This window comes from Nelusetta ayraudi, unplaced genomic scaffold (assembly GCF_046127955.1).
Source record: "Nelusetta ayraudi isolate G7.1 ecotype Tasmania unplaced genomic scaffold, CSIRO-AGI_Nayr_v1 ptg000075l, whole genome shotgun sequence".
NCBI lineage: Eukaryota > Metazoa > Chordata > Actinopteri > Tetraodontiformes > Monacanthidae > Nelusetta > Nelusetta ayraudi.
The window spans coordinates 2,828,837-2,846,568 of NW_027466125.1; the positions used below are offsets into that span (position 1 = coordinate 2,828,837).

Consider the following 17,732-nt stretch of genomic DNA (forward strand, 5'->3'; position numbering starts at 1 on the left):
CAGCTGCCCTCTGCTTGTAGCGCACCGCTGTCGACCCCACCCGCAAAAAAAACAAAACAGGGGCAGCGGGCAACAAGCGGGGAGTTCTCATTGAGGCCGACGGCCCTAAAAATCTATGGACATTTAGCACCACAAGAGTCTACAGAGCCAAGCCAGGCCAAAAAACCCACAAAAAATGCAGCAGCTAGCTTCTACCACCACAGGCTATAGTGAAAAAAAAAGCAAAGAACAAAACACCAGAGTCAAGATACGGTACCTGCTTTGTCAACCATGCTCCCATGGTCTGCAGCGGAGGGAAAACGTGCAGAAAAGGTAAAGAGATGTTTGTTTGTTTGTTTTGCTTGTTTGTTGAATTAATGCAAAAGCGACATCATGCGGAGCTGAAACGAACAACAGGGTGAGCTCAGACGAGCCGGCGCCGGGAGCGCCTGGCGCTAGTAGCAAGATGCTCTTAGCTTAGCCTAGCTTAGCTTAGCGCCGAGCCGAGCCGAGCCGACGCCGGGGCCTGACAGCTCTTTCATCTCAGGTTGATGCTGCAGTCAAAGCTGCCCTACTTCCTGATGTGGGGGAGTCGTGGGGGTGGATGGGGAGATCATAAGCTGTTATTCCCTTGTGTGTGCATACGTGCTTTGTATGTATGTGTATATATTATGGGCACTTATTTACACAAATATATAGATAGATAGATACATACTTTCCTCAGTGTGTGTGTGTGTTTGCGCTCTGGTTCTTCTCTCTTTGTGTTGCGCATCAGACTGCAATCACAGTGCTGTGTTGTGTTGTGTTGTGTTGTGTTGCGTTGTGTTGACAGGGAAATGAGACTCGGCGTCTCAGAGCAGTGTGGGTGAATCAAAGGCGTCTGGCACTCATCCATCTAAAGTGACGGTGATGCCGGGATGAGACGGTGATTGAGTGACATAAAAAAAACAGAGTCCCGCATTCTCTCTCTCACGCTGTCTCACACACCCCCACACACACACTAATAATGTGGGAGGTCTGTGTGATCACAGTGAGGTGAAGGTTTACCTTGTCGTCACACGACTTGCTGTTTAAAAGGCCGTGAAAGGAAAAAAAAAAAAAACCTTGACGTCTGCAGTTGAGAAGCAACTTTAAAAATGTCAAAATGCTCTTTTCACTTCCTACTTCCTCCCACCCCGCTGTAGTCCCGCCTCCCCCGCTCCACCCCAGACCTCTTTCACTTGTTTGCAACCTCTCCCACTTCTGAAAATCAGCCGGAACACTGTCAGCAAATCAGGACGGGCCAACGCAGACTCTTAATTTTGAATGGCTGAGGCTAGGGGAGGAATTTTAGGACACTGCTACCTGCAGGGCACAGCAGGGGGCCATGCTAATGCTCACAGATCAGCAGTTATTTTCTCGTGTCCCACAACCTGCATCAGCCCCTTTTTAGAAAAACTTTTACTTTTTCTTTTTTTTTTCTAAAACTTTACCATCCACTCCAAAAATGTAAAAAGTTAGTTGCTGGTGGTTGGATAGTCGCATATCTGTGCATCGACACACACACACACACACACACACACACACACACACATCCCCTCACTACACACTCACACACACAAACACACACACTAATGGTGCTCACCGATGGTGCAGTGCTCTCCGTTCCAGCCCTGGTGACACTGGCACTTCCCGTCCTTGCAGGTTCCGTGCTTGATGCAGAGCGGGTTGCAGACGCGCTGGTCGCAGCCCGCTCCCGTCCAGCCCTCCTCGCAGCGACAGGCCCCGCCCATGCACATGCCATGGGTCCCGCAGTCCACCGAGCACACCTCTGACGGAGGCAACAGAAACACATATAAACAGTCAAAAACATTGGCTTCCCGGCTTGAAAAAACACAGGCTTTGGTGTAGTTGCCATTTCTGACGAGGGAGTATCGCACTGTGGAGAATCTGGAGCGACGCGTTGAAACTGGCAAACGCGTTCAAACGCAGTCGTCTAAATGCAACAAATCGATAGTGAGAAGAACTGAGCAGCAGTCCGCCGCTTTTAAACTGCAGAAAAAAACAAAACAAACCTCCTTTGACAGACATCATTGCCTCAGACGGCAAACAACGGCGTCAAATTACTCTGGCAGCCTCCCAGAGCTCCACAATCAAAAACAATCAAAACCAGAATTGATCTTGTTTAAAAAAAAAAACAACAGGAAAAAAAAAAAATGGATCAATGCACTGATAGGCTAAAATGAACCTTGAACCTCGATCACAGTATTGTGACAACGGCGGTGGTGCAGATGTTCAGGGTGCAGATGTTCTGACGAGCGCCCACTGAGGGCTCCTGCTGCGTGGACCAGTGTTGCTTTTATTCCCTTAGAGCGAAGCGTCGCTGCACCGGTAACAAACGCAGGAGCTCAAACCCGTCAGCCGGAGACAGGAAGCATCATGTCGTGTTTTTGCTTTTTTTTTTTTTTTTTTATATTCAAAGGGCGGCAGTGGGGAATTATAAGCAACAAACACAGGAAGTGACTTCAGGCGCCCATCACTCCCCTCTTTCTTCTCTCTGCTTTTTTCTTTTTCTTTTTTCTGAACTGAAAACATTGATGGAGTTTTTTTGTTTTTTTTTTAGTTCAAGAAACCTCTCAACTTTTGAGCTTTTCATATATTTCTTCACCTTCCGTGGGTCTTGTCAAAAAAAGTACGCCAAATGCTAAAAATACAACAAATATTTATGAAGTGTTTGACTCTTGCCATTCATTCTCCTTCAAGAGCAAAAATGACTTTTGCTAGAACAGCGGCGTTGCTCTCATGCAGGACTGAATCACTTAACTAGGGGTGTGACAAGTGCTGTGGCCACTTCCACATCGTCTTAGATTTAATGCACTATTTGCAAAAGAAAATCTCATGATTCCATTTAATTAGAATAGAAACATAAAATCTTGGCATTTTCAACGCATGCCTTAATCATACTTCTACGCAACTTTCAGCCTTGGACAAGGTGTTATTTTTTAAAAACCTATACAGAATATAAATCTTTTGTCCATGTTTGTTGTGTTGATGTGATGCAGATGTGATGTAGTGCCCTACAGTACACTGTGAGACATCATAATGTTCATATGTGTGTGTTCTTGTCTGTGCAGTAGCTCTATACAGTTAAATTCTGTTCTCTGTTGAGCTGCGTTGTATCGTTATGTCCTACTGTTATGTCGCCACGTCCTACGTTTAATTGCTGTGCACTGGCGCTGGAGTTGCTTTTAATCTCGTTGTACATTTGTATAGTGACAGTAAAAGGCCTTCTATTCGATAACATTCTTCATGAGATGCAGACTTGCTTGCATCCACGTCTCAGCGAGAGCACCGCCCACGGTTGTCCCTACCCATGGAGCAGTCCGGTCCCATCCAGTTGGGGTCGCAGCTGCAGAGGCCGGTGTCTGGTATGAAGGCCCCATGGCCGTGGCACTGGTCGGGGCACTGGGCCCTGGGCAGCTCGCAGTGCAGCCCCCCCCAGCCGGGCTTGCAGTGGCACTCCCCGTTCACGCAGATGCCGTTGTTGGAGCACGTGGGGTCCAGGCAATCCACTGCGAGGAGCGGGACAAACAGCAATAAGAGGGGAAGGAAATACATAACACACAGATTGAATAATAATAATGAAAACCGACGAAATAGAAAAAAAAATATAAATCAAAGTTATTAAAGAAAAAAAACACACACATATACACACAAAGCTGGTAAAAACATCACAACGGAGCCGAGGTTAGAAAACAAATTAAACGTCGCGACGCGGGACGTTTTTCATTCTTTGTGCACGTGGAAAGATAATGAAATAAAAGGCTTTTTTCTCCTCCGCCAGACGTATTACTAAGGCAATTAAAGTGCACAATAATGAATAGCCGTGTCTGTAATTAGGGCTAGCGCGGCAAAATGTGCACGAGTGGGGAAAGGAGTTGGTGTCTGCGGCGAGCCTGGCTTCTTGGCGCATTACGCAGCGCGTGCGGTGCGATGCAAGCGGGGCGGAGCGAGCGCCTGCGCCGGCGTGCACGTGCGTCCGCGGCGGATACACTGGGGGAGAATGTGACGCTGTCAGTCTGCCAGCTTGACGGGCGGCGCGGAGGCCGAGCGGTGAGTGAAAACCAATTTGACAAATTACCTCCTCCCGGCAAAGTGCCCACCCACGCCTCCAACCCCCCCCCGCCTCCCTCCTCCGGCCTCCTCAGCACTGTCCCGGTCACTCCCAATTTCTCTCTGCCTGACACCTCTTTACCCCTCCTCCTCCTCCTCCTCTCCCTCCCCCACCACCTCCTCTTCCGCCTCCACCACCTCCTCGGGTGTCATTGACCCCCGTCGCACACCTTCACTTAGTCACACACATGCACGCACACACACACATTGGGGGAAAGCGTCACATCGGGCGTCACATTAGTGCCGCCGCCGCTGCCGCCGGCCTCCTTTTTCTGTTTGCCTGGCAGAAACGATGGACGGCGGTTTATTGATTTCGGTGTCGCCGGCACTCCAGGTAAATTGTTTGAGGGACTCTGTGGCGATGAATATCAGATTTGAGAGCAGAGGAGTGGCGGACGTGAGGGGAGTGGGGGGTTGGATGAGAGGGATGTGGAGAGAGAGAGAGAGAGAGAGAGAGAGAGAAAAAAGATGAAGAGCAGGGAGAAAGCGCTGACCTGGTTCTCTGGGCCGTGTCTCTGGACTCCTTCTGACCGTGACTCCTCTCCTCTACCTCTCTTCCCTTTTGTCTTTCCTTCCTTCCTTCCTTCTCCCCAACTTCACTCTTAATGCTTCAGCTTTTTCCCTTTCATCGTACACATTCACCCCTCACCACGCTCCCCCCTCCCCCTGTGAACCTCGGTCTTTGTGACTGCGGCTGGCTGATCCTTCTCTTCAAGGATCAATACAAGCGATTTGGCCCCTTTAATAAAACCTCTCATGTGTTTTTTTTCGCTCGTCGTATCGCGCTTCATCTGTATATAAGAAGAGAGAGAGAACTGCCTCCTGTGAATTTGATCGTTTTTTTGTACTGTATGTATGTATGTTTATACAACCCTTGGCAAAAATCCTGGAATCACGAGTCTCGGAGGATGTTATTTAAAGCGGATTGAAGTGTTATTTAAAGGATTGTGCCACATTTTTTTCTGGATTTCTTTTTCTTAAAGTCAGAAAGTTGCCATTTTAAGACCGGCGATCCCATCATTTTTGCCAGGGGTTGTATGCCTGCGTGATGATCTCGGGGAGATTAGCGACCACAGCTGTGGAAGCCATCATGGGGCTCTGAATAAAAAGATGATGCAGCGTTGAGCCGTTCGAACCTCAGTTACACACACAGTGTTTGTGCAACCAGCGGGATGTGTGTAGATGAGAGAGGAATAAAAAAAAGAAAAAAGAAAATGAAATGATCCCACATCCTCCCGGAACCGCACGCCACCTCGGTGAAGGAAGCTCACCCTCGGCGCAGCTCAGGCCCTTGTAGCCGATGGAGCAGATGCAGTTGCCGTCAGTGCAGGTGCCGTGGCCGCTGCACAGCGGGTCGATGCACTGCGTGACGGGGACGTCGCACTCGGGCCCCTTCCAGCCGCTGTAGCACACGCAGGAGCCCTTGTCGTACTGGCCGTTGCCGCTGCACAGCACCGGGCAGGCGGCTGGAGTGGGGGAGAGAGGAGATAGAGAGAGAGGAGGGGGGAGTAGGAGGGGGAGTCGGAGATTAAAAACCGAGAGGAAAACAATTAGCAGCCTCTTAAGAGATCCTCAAAGCGCCGATAAACAAAAACAGAGAAGAAGCCAGGGGCCGAGCAAGCGCGGGGCCCCCACCAGTGCCACCGACATTCCAGGGAGGTGTCTGTGTGTGTGTGTGTGTGTGTGGTGAAGAGGCTGCAGAGTGGCAGCGGCATGAAGAGTAATTACAGGCAGAGCCAACTAAACTATTCATCAAAGCTGTCTATCCCAGGTGAGCGGGGGGGGGGCTGGCTGGCGGGGGCTGACATCCTCCATCAGTCATCCTGTCTCGCCTCCACCTCGGGCCATGTGCAATCTCACCGCCACCGATCCAACCCCCCATCCCCACCTCACCCACCGCCGCCGCTGCTTGACTCCGCCCGGCTGAAATGTGGCCGCTCGTCTCAATTAAGTACCAGGGGCGGAGAGACTCGTCTTCCATCTCTTTATTTATTTATCCTGCACGCACACACAGACACACACACACAGACACACAGACACACACACACACACACACACACACACAGAGGCACGCTCTGCAGTGGCAGCCTGCCAGGTACCTTTGGAGCAGTCCATGCCGTGGAATCCTGGGAAGCAGTGGCACACGCCAGAGTTGCACTCGCCGTTGCCATGGCAATTGCGCGGGCACTCTTGCACCGAATCTGTGAAAGACGACGACAAAAAAAAGTGAGACAAGAGAAGGAGGGAGGGAGGGAGGGGTGAGAGGGCGGGGGTGGTTGAGAGGGAGGGAGGGAGGGAGGCAGTTCTGATGGCGAGCATCAAAGCGGGCGATTAAATCTCTGGCAACATTCATCCTTTAAGTCGAGTCAAGGCGCCGCGCGTCGCAACGCGGCGGCCCCGCACATCAAACGCCGTTTTTTTTTCTTTCAAGATTCCACGCTCAACCTCCTCCCGCCCACCCCTCTCACCCCCGTCTTTTTTCCCCACACTGCCATGGTTAGAAGGAGGAGTGAGAGAGAGAGAGAGAGAGAGAGAGAAAGAGAGAGAGAGAGCTCTTCCTCGTGAATCCACTGCCAGCGTCCTCTTCGTCAGAGACTCCAGACAGTCGGAGTCCCCCCCGCCCCCAAAACTGACTGATTCCTCCCATGAATGTATTCTTATAAGAACTGGATACCGGACTGGCAATATGGCGGCGCCGATTTTTCCCCAGTGGCCACTCGCGGTACTGCAGCAAAAGAAAATCCCTTGGGTCCAAAAAGCAAAGACTGCAATACAAAAATAAATGCATTTAAAACGGCTAACGGGACGACTGTGACCTGAAACACGATTCATAGGAAATCTTTCAAGCCATCCTATCTACCAGTTAAGGTCTTTTAAAGAAATGATCACCAGAAAATCACCAGAAAAGAGTTTATTCCCAGCGTGACGTCACGTCCTTACGTGTCTATAAGTGAGGTTCTCCAGGATCCTTCTGATTGGCCAAAAGGATCACGTGAGTTACAGAGGCATGATGGGAAGTGACGCTACCGCGCACGCTATATTGGCCCATTAGTTGCATGCTCTATTGCCCCCCCCCCCCCCGCACACACACGACAGCTCGACAGTCTTGACGCCTTCTCCTCTTCCTCTTCCTCTTCCTCCCGCTCCCCCTCTTCCATCTCCTGTACACCCTATCCTCCTCATCCTGCTTGTTTACTCATCGCTCCAGGTCATTAATACTTGATCGAGGTGCGGTCGCTCCGGCCTATCTGGAAAAACTTTAAGTGTGTGTGTGTGTGTGTGCGTGTTATCAGGGCTCCATCTCACTCACACTGGCTCTTAACCCACTTGGAGGAGGGACACAGGGGGTTTAGGGGTTGGGTGGGGGAGGGGCTCACACCGAGAGTTGTGATTTTGGACTTCAATCCGTGTCTTCCTTCTCCATCCCCGTTGTTTTTTTCAACTGGAGCGTCCACTCATCAGACACAAAACGTTACCCGGTCCTTCCACATTGCCCCCCCCCCCCCCCCCCCCCCCAGACCCCGGGCGTGCTTCCCTGTCACCCTAATGCCACTCTGTCTTTCACTCCCCTCTTCACTCCCTCCTCCTCCTCCTCCTCCTCCTCCGGTCCTTCACTCCTCTTCACTTCCATTCAGGCTTTTGCCCCCAACGCCGCGTCTTTCCTGCAGCTTGCCACTCTTACGCCCTGTTCTAATTCCACCCTCGCCGCCTCTGCCTCTCCTCCTCCTCCTTCCCGCTGCTGAGAGCTCTGCTGCCAGATATTGATGCTGAAGTATTCTTTCATTCAAGCTCTCTCTCTCTCTCTCTCTCTCTCGTGCTTCAAGCACGAGTTTAAATTTTCTGGGACACTATTTGGGACCAAAAATATCACATCTTTCAAAGTTTGCGGTGAAATTTCGTTTGGCTCCATCTGTCGGCTGCTTTCACATCCAGCTCCAGACAATTGAGTTTCTGCCACTTCATGGCTTTGCATCACTTTTTACACATTCACAAACACAGCGGAAGTGATTTTTGCACCCTCTTACTGTGTTTTGTTAATGAATGAATTCAATTTATTCTGCTGCTTTTTGGCAGACACCAATCTTCAGTCTGAGCCAGTCTTGACTCTTTAACAACGTTTTTAATAGCAAATAAGCGGCGCTGTTAACACAGGGGGGGGGAAAAAGGCCTTTTGTGACTCAAAAAAACAACAAAACCCTGCCACTTGAGTTCGTGTCTGTTCAGGTCCGGAGACAGCGTGCGTGAGAAAAGAATTCTAGAGGATTGAATTTACAAAAAAAGAGAAACTCAGGGTTTTGTATTTGTGCGAGTGGGCATGGTGGCTTCAAGGCTAACTTAGCAAGGCTGCGCCACTGCTGTTGAAGATGGAAGAAAACAGAATGCTACCACTGCTTTTTGATCCGTACGTGCACTATAGTGACAAGACGTGATCGATATTCGCTTGCAGAAAAAAAAAGGCACAATGAGCTTCACAACTGCTGAATGCACATGTCCAACTGTTCAACGTTTCAGTGTTTGCACCACCTGCTGTCCTCTTGACAAGGAGACTTGCCGCAAAAAGATGCCAAACTGATGCGTCTGACCGGTGAATGAGGCACTAAATATTCTGGTTCAGTGTATTTCAACAGTTGCCGTCATCAGTCTGGTCCCATTTTGACGTTAAGACCCAACGCAATGCTAACAAAAAGATCAGGTGCCAAGTCATTGAAATTTTGTTTGTTGTTTTACCCTCCACTGCTGTTTGGCTTCAATAAATCATTTGAGATGATGAAATTGCTTGGCTTAAATGTTATATTCATGACATAATTTCATAAATATATTGTCCCCTTTTCGCCCTAAAAGGTGAATATGCCTCACTTTTCTGTGAGCACTGTGTGTCAGGAACACTACGGACTCATTTTGAAGCGCTACACTCCGCTTCAGTCCTTCAGTTTGAACACAATAGATAAATTAGCCGGGTTATCTCGTAAATCAGCCGCACACAGGAAGGTAAGTGTAACTCTCGCCGACTCTCCTGAATTACATTCCTCTTCATTCTTCCGCTGCCCTCCAACAAATGAAAAGTCTCCCGTCGCTCTCACCCATGACGTTGGTGCTGAAGGACACGATCTCCCTCTCCCGGCCGTCGTTGTAGAAGGCCAGGTGCCAGGCGCCGGCGTCCAGGTACTGGACAAACACTGCCTCGTTGAGCACCACCGTCTGGATGCTGCGCCTCTCGCGCGGGGACTCCACCACGCTCCACTTCTCCTTCCCGTCCAGGCGCTCCATGTAGTCGTACTGCAACAGGTGAGGGCGGGGAGATGTGACTTTCAGCCGCGGCGCTGACAACTTTAAAGGACTGTGAAAAAAGGCCGATTGTTGCGGAAGATTAAAAGACGGGGCTAAGCGTGGCTGGCAGGGAAGAGGATGAAGAATGAGGCCGAGAGATCCTTGAGGGCTGTCATTCTCTTCGGGTCCCTCCAGAAACACAGCAAAGTGTTTTTTCTCCCCCGCTTTTTTAATTTCCGCACACACACCTTGGCGGCGGCTTAAGCTGGCTCGGCCAGCCAACTGGTTATCTGCAGGCAATTATCCCATTCTTTAAACCTGCTCTTAATTGAATAGTTTTCTAATTAGTGAGAGGCAGTTAAAGTTACATTACTGTGAAATTTAATTAGGTATAAATGTAAGACTGAATTAGTTTTTTCAAGCAACTGTTGCAATGAATCACAGGAGGAATTTTAGGTCTTCCCATGACGCTGAAAAGTTCTTTTTCCTTTAATTTAATGAATTCTCCATTTGTTGTAGGCATCATAAATATAATAGGTCCCTAATTTACAGTTTTTCACTGATCCCCACAGCTCCACTAGTGCTTTGCTACATTTTCTGCAAAGAAGAAGCCCTACCTGTGCGTGTGAGGGGGGCAGGCCCTTGCGAATGTACACTCCAAACAGGGCATCCTTGCCCAGGGAGATGTTAAACTTGAGGAACTGTGGCAGGCTGAGATGAAGCAGGGACCTCCAAAACACCCCCGGAGGAACTTCTTGGGTCACACGCCTCCCGACCTCCAGGCTGCCCGTGTCTATGCTGCTGTTGCGGCCTGCCCACGGACCTGGAGCAAAGGGGAAAGAAACTGCATAATCTGTGATTGCAGGCTTCGATTGTCAGAGTCAACAGACAATCATTGCAGTTTAGAGAAAATAACGTGCTGCAGAAAAACACAAAATCAAATCCCATGGCTTTTATTGGGACTGCGCAGCACCGTCGTCTGCGTGCGGCCGCAGTTTATGTCGAAACGAATGTCGTTAATACGCGGCTGTGGGATGCAAAACGATGCTTTTGTAGGCCGAGCCTGCAGGACTGCAGACTTTGTTGTCTGGGCTAAAAAAACCAGACCGAGCTCGATAGAGCTGCAGGGGCACAGCTTTCCCGAGCAGACTCGCTGACAGGCGTGCACAATAAAAAGACACAGCATCCCACAATCAGGTCAGTCATCTGCTAGCGGAGTGTTGGGGCCCCAGAGAGAGAGAGAGAGAGACAGAGAGAAAAGAAGAAAGAGGGCCACGTCTGTGTGAACGCTTGTGCGGCGAAAAGCAAAAAGAAAATAAAAGAAACAATGAGAGGAACAGTTGCAGCATCTGGCCGAGACGGCTGGGGAGCACAGGCGCAGCACAACGGCCCTCTCATTAATGCAGAGCACAGACACAGAGCGGCAGCCCGCACGTATTAATAGTACATGCCGCGTGTGCTGCGAGGGAGATTGCGAGAGAGAGAGAGCGAGCGAGAGAGGAACAGATAGATGAGTGGTGCGGGGGCCTGAAAAATAGAGGGAGAGCGAGAGAGAGAGAGAGGCGGCGGCGGTGCAGTTGGTGTTTCACCTCGCCGAGCGCCCGAGATGATAAAAAAAAATAAAACCTCAGCCGACACATCTCATCAGAGGGCTCCAGCAGCAAACACACTGATAGGCGAGGAGCGCGTCATGAATTATGAACACGCTGTAGTTTGGGCTGTTTGGGACTAAAACGCTAAACATTTAAAAGCCCCTGAAGGATAATGGCTGTTTTTTTTTTTACCCCTCCACACAGACAAACGCTGCTCGTCGTGTCCTTCAGCACTTTCTGACTTTCACGCACGAACCGCCGCCACAGTGGCGTCCGTGGCACTCGTCCTTCTGGCCCATTTGTCGCGGCTGAGGGCCAGAAATGGACGGTTTATATTTTGCGGCAGATAATCCTTGCGATTGGTGGGGGGGCTATTTCCAGCGGCGGATTATTGCACATTTAGTGTACCGCCGAGGCCCAACTCACAGGAATCTGTGTCTGTACGTTATTGAGCGGAGCTAAACTGGAGTGGACAATTGCTGATTTTTACAAACAGGGTTGTTCCCCTCAATGTGTTTTCATTTTCGGAAATAGCCACGGCTCCACAAGGGCCACAAAGGGAACGGACGGCTTCAAATTTATTGCCGTTCTCCTCTCTTTTAATGGCGTTTGTGTAGAAAAAGAAAAAAATGTCATGGCTTTGCTTCATCATTTGAAGACTCCTGACCGGAGCTCCGGAGCTCTGCTTTTCTTTTCTTTTCTTTTCTTAAATGCCTCGTCTTGCGTAGAATTTGGATTTGGGAGTTTTGTGAGGCTGGGTCTAGCGCCAGTTCATACCTCGACCTCCAGAGGGCAGTGTGGCCACGTCACTGTTGACAGGCAGCCCGGCTCCCAGTCCGTTGTTGAGCACGGGGCCGTCGGACGACTTCAGCTGCCACGTCAGTCCCAGTATGTTGATGGCTGCGCATGGGGAGGAGAGACAGACAGAAGGAGAGCGGGGCGGCTGTGAGAGGACACAGAATCCAAAGAACCCGTCACGGCGGCAAAAAAAAAAAAAAAAAAACAACACTCCGCGTGTCATCCGCCATTAACACGGCGAATCGCGCCGCTATTGTGCTCGTGTCACAGGGAGAGAGAGAGCGAGAGAAGAAAAACATGCTAAACAAAGTGGCGGGTGACCTCCAGCACAAGAAAAAAAAAAAAAAACCCTCTTTTAACGTCTTTCAAAAGATGGCAACATAAGCGCCGTAAAAGGGGGCTGGCCGTCTCGTCTTGTCCTTACCTCAACCTTTCATAGCATCAGACAGTCTTGTCGCTGCGTTTTTTTTTATTTTTTATTTTTTTATATTTTCGGCGGGGAGCAGTGATAGATTGGTCTCTGTGGAGAATTGCTCCACCAACTCTTTCTATTCCCCTCTTTCGCTTGTGTGATGTTGTTTTCGCGCTGGTGTTACGGCGCCTCGCGTGTCCTCCCTCCTTCAAACCCGCCGCCTTTTCTTCTTCTGGCAACGCAAACATGACGAGGGCTGATGGGCTGAAGGCTTCAGCGCCGTGCGGGTCAAAGTGCAGCTCGACAGCTCGCCTGAGACGCGCGAGCCTCGACGCACCTGCAGTGCTGTGTGCGTAAACGCGATGCCTGATTTTGCGTCATGTATTATGTAGGTTTATCCACACACACACACACACACACACACACACACACACACACACACACACACACACACACATACGGTCCTCATAACACCTGCACCTGAAGCCAGGGAATCAATCTCCCGCCCTGCTTGTCAGAGTCTATCTCCGCATGCTGGAGGTTTACGCATACACACACACACACACACACACACACACACACACACACACAGAGACAGATACAGATATACATGCACACACTCACTAGGGGATGAATGGTGTAAAAGTTGCAAGAAAATGCGATGTGACGCGGCTCCAGGAGGCGCTGCTGGTGAAAACTCATTCTCACCCCTCCGCCGTCCTATCTCTCACCCCTTCTTTCTTCTCTCTCCGTCTCTCTTTGTTTATTCCCTTTCTCTCCCTCTCTCTCTCCCCCCTCCTTCCTTTCTTCTCTGCTCCTTTGCTCATGGTCAAAGGAAAGCGCTGACACCTTGGCTGCTGCCCGGCCTCCGTTGTCAGCTCTTTTTTATTTTTCTCGGGGAAGAATTGGGGGGTGGGGGTGGTGGAGGTGGAGGTGCTCTGTATGAGGAACAAGAGGGGTTCGGGAGTGAGAGGCGGCGGTGGAGACTCGCGGAACCTCAGGTGTCCTTCCTCCTCCCCATCACCCCCCTCCCCCACCCCTCCTCCACCTCTCGCCCTCTCCGCTCTCATCACGCTGACCTTCATTTTCCTTTCACTCTTCCCCTTTTTCTTCCTCCCTCTTATCTCTGCCTGTCCCTCCTTGTCGGACGCGCAGACACTCATTGGGCGCGCAGACACAGAGCCCCCGTGCACGCATGCACATATACACACACACACACACACACACACACACACACACACGCACACACACGCACACACACGCACACGCACACGCGGAGATGGTATCACAGGGGCAGTCGATGGAAAGATTACCAATTGAATCAGCACGAGACAGTCGGCAATAGTCATCCCATTGTGACGGCGCTCCCAATCTAGGTCATCACTAGATCATCTTATTGTTACCTTACCGACTGTGTGCATGTGCACGTGTCTGTGTGTGTGTGTTCGCTGATTACGCGTGTGTAAGGGTTGGGATAAATTTTTTGTTCTGCAGAATAAATCTTTTTCTTTCCAATTTTATCCTCCTTTCACCCCCCCCCCCCCCTTTTTTTCCCCCCTCCTCCGCGCTCGCCCATCCCGCGCCGCCGACCAATAGGTGGCACTGTTACTCCTCGGCAACGGCGATGCCGCTGCTTTGTCAACAGGTCTGTGGTGCTTGCAGCCACGTGGAGACGCACGCACACACACACACAAAAAAAAGGCGAGACAGAGACAAAGAGCGACACTTGTTACGGCTCCTCCATCAGCGCGAGCCCTTCAACTTGGCGAGGGTGTAATTTTAGCCAACGTGAACTGCCGAAATTGGTGTATTAAGCTTTGTGTTGCCATAATTTTGGGCATTTTCCTTTCGATTCATAATTGCCATAATTACTGTTTCTGAGGCGGCTTTGTGAGGCTTTATTAAATGCCATGCCAATAAAGTCCGCCTGAATTGAATTTTGACTGACAGACACGAGGAAGAAGGGCAGAGATGAGACGACTTTCAATCCCCATGTTTTCATTCAATCCCTTTTTCTAAAAAGACGCACAAGCGCACTCTTTCTCTCTCTCTCTCTCTCTCTCTCTCTGTCTCTCTCTCTCTCTCTCACACACACACACACACACACACACACACACACACACACACACACACACACACACAAAGATCAGAGAGAGGCAGGTTTAACAAGCAAACGAGTTTCAATTAAAAATAGATCAGATGCTCCGCAAGATTTTTTTTATGTAATCCCAATGCATAATTCAGACGGGCAAAGCGCTCGCCTGTATCATCTGCAAATACAGCACGGCTGAGGCAGCAGCAGCGGCAGCGGCGGCAGCAGCAGCAGCAGTCCCACCGCTATGGCAAGAATGACAAAGAAAAAAGAGAAAGAAAAAGAAGACGGGAGTGACACAGAGCGTCGCATAAAGAGACGGAAGAGCAGGAGGAAGCGGGCGCGCGGCCGGGACGCGGGGAACGGGGAGCAGCGGTCAGGAGCTCTTGAAGAAACTGTTACGCAACCGGGTGAAGGAGGAGATGAGAGAGAACGCTGGAGGACAGCGAGAACTGAGAGAATATTAAAGAGCATATAAAATCCCTGGAGGGAGGAGGGAGGGAGGGAGAAAAAGAGGAGGAAAAACAGGCTACAGATGATGCTGCAGAGACGGGGGAGGGGGGAGAGGGGGGGGGGGAAGAATCAGGAGGCTGCGGCGATGAAAATGAGGAAGGGAAGAGATTTAAGAGATGAGCGGCCTGGTATTCATTGACTGGGAGGGTTAGAAAACACTGCTGCTTCTTCTCCCCCCCCAGCCCCCCGCCCCCTTTCTTCCCGACGCAGGCAGGCCGTCAGAAATCCTCACGTCTGTGAATGTGTGCGTGTTGTGCACACACACACACACACACACACACGCACATACACACACAGTGATAACAGAGAGGTTAGCGGAGGCAGACAGAGGTGACATTGTGGCAGCCACTGTTCCCAACTCTCTCTCTCTCTCTCTCTCTCTCTCTCTCTCTCTCCCCTCCCACCCGCTGCCGCCGCTGCAGTTTGTTGCGACTCCGCTGCCCATTCCCCCGGCTCACCTCAACCATATCATTGCCTATTTAAATGCCGCCGCCTCCCGCTGAACCGACTGTATTGCCTCTAATTGCGCCGGAGAGGGAGAAAACGACCTCTCACGTGTATTTTGTTTGTAATCGGTTCCAACGCGCCTAAAATTACACAAAGAGCACCAGGAGCACGCTCTCTCTCTCTCTCTCTCTCTTTCTCTCTCTCTCTCACACACACACACACACATAGGCAACACACTTTCCTTCACCGTCTCCCCTGGCCGTCCCGATAAATGCATATTAAGTGTTCTAATTCACCACTAAATTAACAACTCTGACCTCAATTAGGGTGTTAATTGTAGCCAGTCCCCCGTCCTCGGCCCGCCTCCTAATTGGTTTAGGAAGCCGCCTCCCCGCCTCTCTACCTTTAGCCCCCCACTCCCCAATGAAGAAGGCCCTCATTTGGTTGAAATGAATCATATTGTGCAAAAAAAAAAAAAAAAAAAAAAAAAAAAAAAACGCACACAGGAAAATACATCGTTGCCGTTTTTGCTTTCCTTGTACGACTTTCTCTCCTCTACCTCCTACTTCGGGACGGCGAGTCTGAAAAAGGAGCAACTGCGCCGCTCCCGGCGGTTTTCAATATTGAAGGCAGTTTGGGATATTTCTTCGACTTTATCCCAAAAAAAGAAAGCGAGGGAAAAAAATAAAAAAAAAAAGCTCTTATGTAGTCTATAAATAAAGCAGCGTTCTCTCTCTCTCTGCTAAGCTCTGAGGGCGCTGCTTGCTGAGATCATTTAGAGTCTCAGACGGAGCGACGGGGGCGGCGGTCGGCGGCTGCCCTCGGGGGTCATATGCACTGAGAGAGACAATTTGTCCGCTTCGCGTGCGTGCTTGTGTGTGCGCGCGCGTCTGCATATGCATGCCTAGAAAAAAAAAAAAAAAAAAAAGCTGCACGGTATTAACAACAGCGCGCACGCCAGAGCGCGCACTGCAAAATCCCGACGGGCAATCTTACCCGGCTGATGCAACTGAACTGTAATTGACTGCAACACAAAAGGTTATGCGAGTTGCTTGCGTTTGCCGGCCCTACCTGCAAAACACCCCCCCCCAAAAAAAACAGTGTCTTGGGGAGAGGAAGACGAGGAGGAGGAAGAGGTGGAAGAGGAGGAGGAGGAGGAGGAGGAGGGAGAGAGAGACAACAAAAAAACAGCCACTCATCGCTGAAATGTCTCCCTTTATTGGAGCTGAAATATTAAGAAGGGCCTCGGCACAGGCGCGCGTGCGTACGCAAGTGCGTGATGAGGCCAAATGAAAGGAGATGTGAATCTGAGTGATGTCCTCTTTTTCTGAATCCTCATTTCCTCCTTAGATATCTCTCCTCCTGACCCCCCCCCCCCCCCCCGCCCCCCGACTCACCCTTTTCTCCCGCCGCCTTCTCTTCTCCACATTAAGCCCCCCTCCGCCCCCCCCTCCCGCCCACCTTGGCCCATTCCCTCTCATCGATCTGTATTATAAACAGGATATGAGGGACTATGCTATCTTATCGGCTGATCAGAGAGCGCGGAGGAGGAGCAGAGATGAAGAAAAGTACTGTTTTGGAGGCCGAACAAGAGAAGGGGGAGACGGGGGGAGAGGAGGAGGAGATTCCTCTCGCTTGGTCCTCGTCCGTCTCCAGCGTCAGGGCTGTTCAAGCGGCTGCGGGGGACCTAATTGGGACTAACGAGGGGGGTTTCAGATAAGACGAGCATGCAAACGAACAAACGGAAAAAAAGGGGGGAAGCAGATAAATGAAGCGAGGCGGTGGAGCGACGCGGCGGCAACTCTCTCAACAGGCCGGTGGCTTCAGGCCTGAGGAGTTTCCCCCCCCGCTCCCTTCCCTGCAGGAAGGCCTGCAGAGCGGCGAGGGGACGGACGGCGATGTGATGTTATCGCCGCGCAGTCCGACCCGCTCGCTCGCTCGCTCGCTCGCCTCGCATCATCTGGCCGGTGCAGATGACCCCCGTTTATCCCTCGGGTGCAGATGGCGCACACTGCTGTACTGCACTCCTGCCTGGTCCTGGCCGTGCCCTGCTCTGCCCTTTTTCTTTCCCCTGGACTGCAGTAAGATCCCAACCTTTATCAGTACGACAGGCCCTGCTGCTCACGACACACGGTCCACGTCTAGTCCTTATGCCCAGGTTCCTGCCTTCACCATATGCCCGATACGCACACACACACACAAGAAAACGCGCGTACGTACACACAAGCCAGCGCTAGCGCACGCACTGGCATGAGCGACACATCCTGACCTCTAGCTGTTCCGCGCTGGGCCAGCAGAAGGGAAGCCACATGCAGAGTGAGAGGGGACTTCGGGGTCAAGGAGCTGGGCCTTGGAAAGGAGCCACGTTGTGAGACCTACAGGTCCAGATGAACTCAGGAGGTAGTTTTGTAAAAAAAAAAAAAAAAAAAAGACAAAGAAAAACCTCAACTCAAGGACTTGCTATCGTTTCCTCATTTGT

At 50.8% G+C, this 17,732-nt stretch overlaps 1 protein-coding gene across 1 annotated transcript in view; it reads right to left on the reverse strand.

Moving 5' to 3' along the window:
* tenm2a (teneurin transmembrane protein 2a) overlaps positions 1–17,732 on the reverse strand; it is a 76,112-nt gene that overhangs the window by 29,265 nt on the left and 29,115 nt on the right. The window contains exons 5-11 of the mRNA XM_076043396.1: positions 11,769–11,891; positions 10,017–10,222; positions 9,213–9,408; positions 6,231–6,332; positions 5,403–5,597; positions 3,330–3,530; positions 1,604–1,789 (exon numbers count right to left, since the gene is read on the reverse strand). Coding sequence (XP_075899511.1) covers positions 1,604–1,789; positions 3,330–3,530; positions 5,403–5,597; positions 6,231–6,332; positions 9,213–9,408; positions 10,017–10,222; positions 11,769–11,891 — 1,209 coding nt within the window. The remainder of the gene's footprint in view (positions 1–1,603; positions 1,790–3,329; positions 3,531–5,402; positions 5,598–6,230; positions 6,333–9,212; positions 9,409–10,016; positions 10,223–11,768; positions 11,892–17,732) is intronic.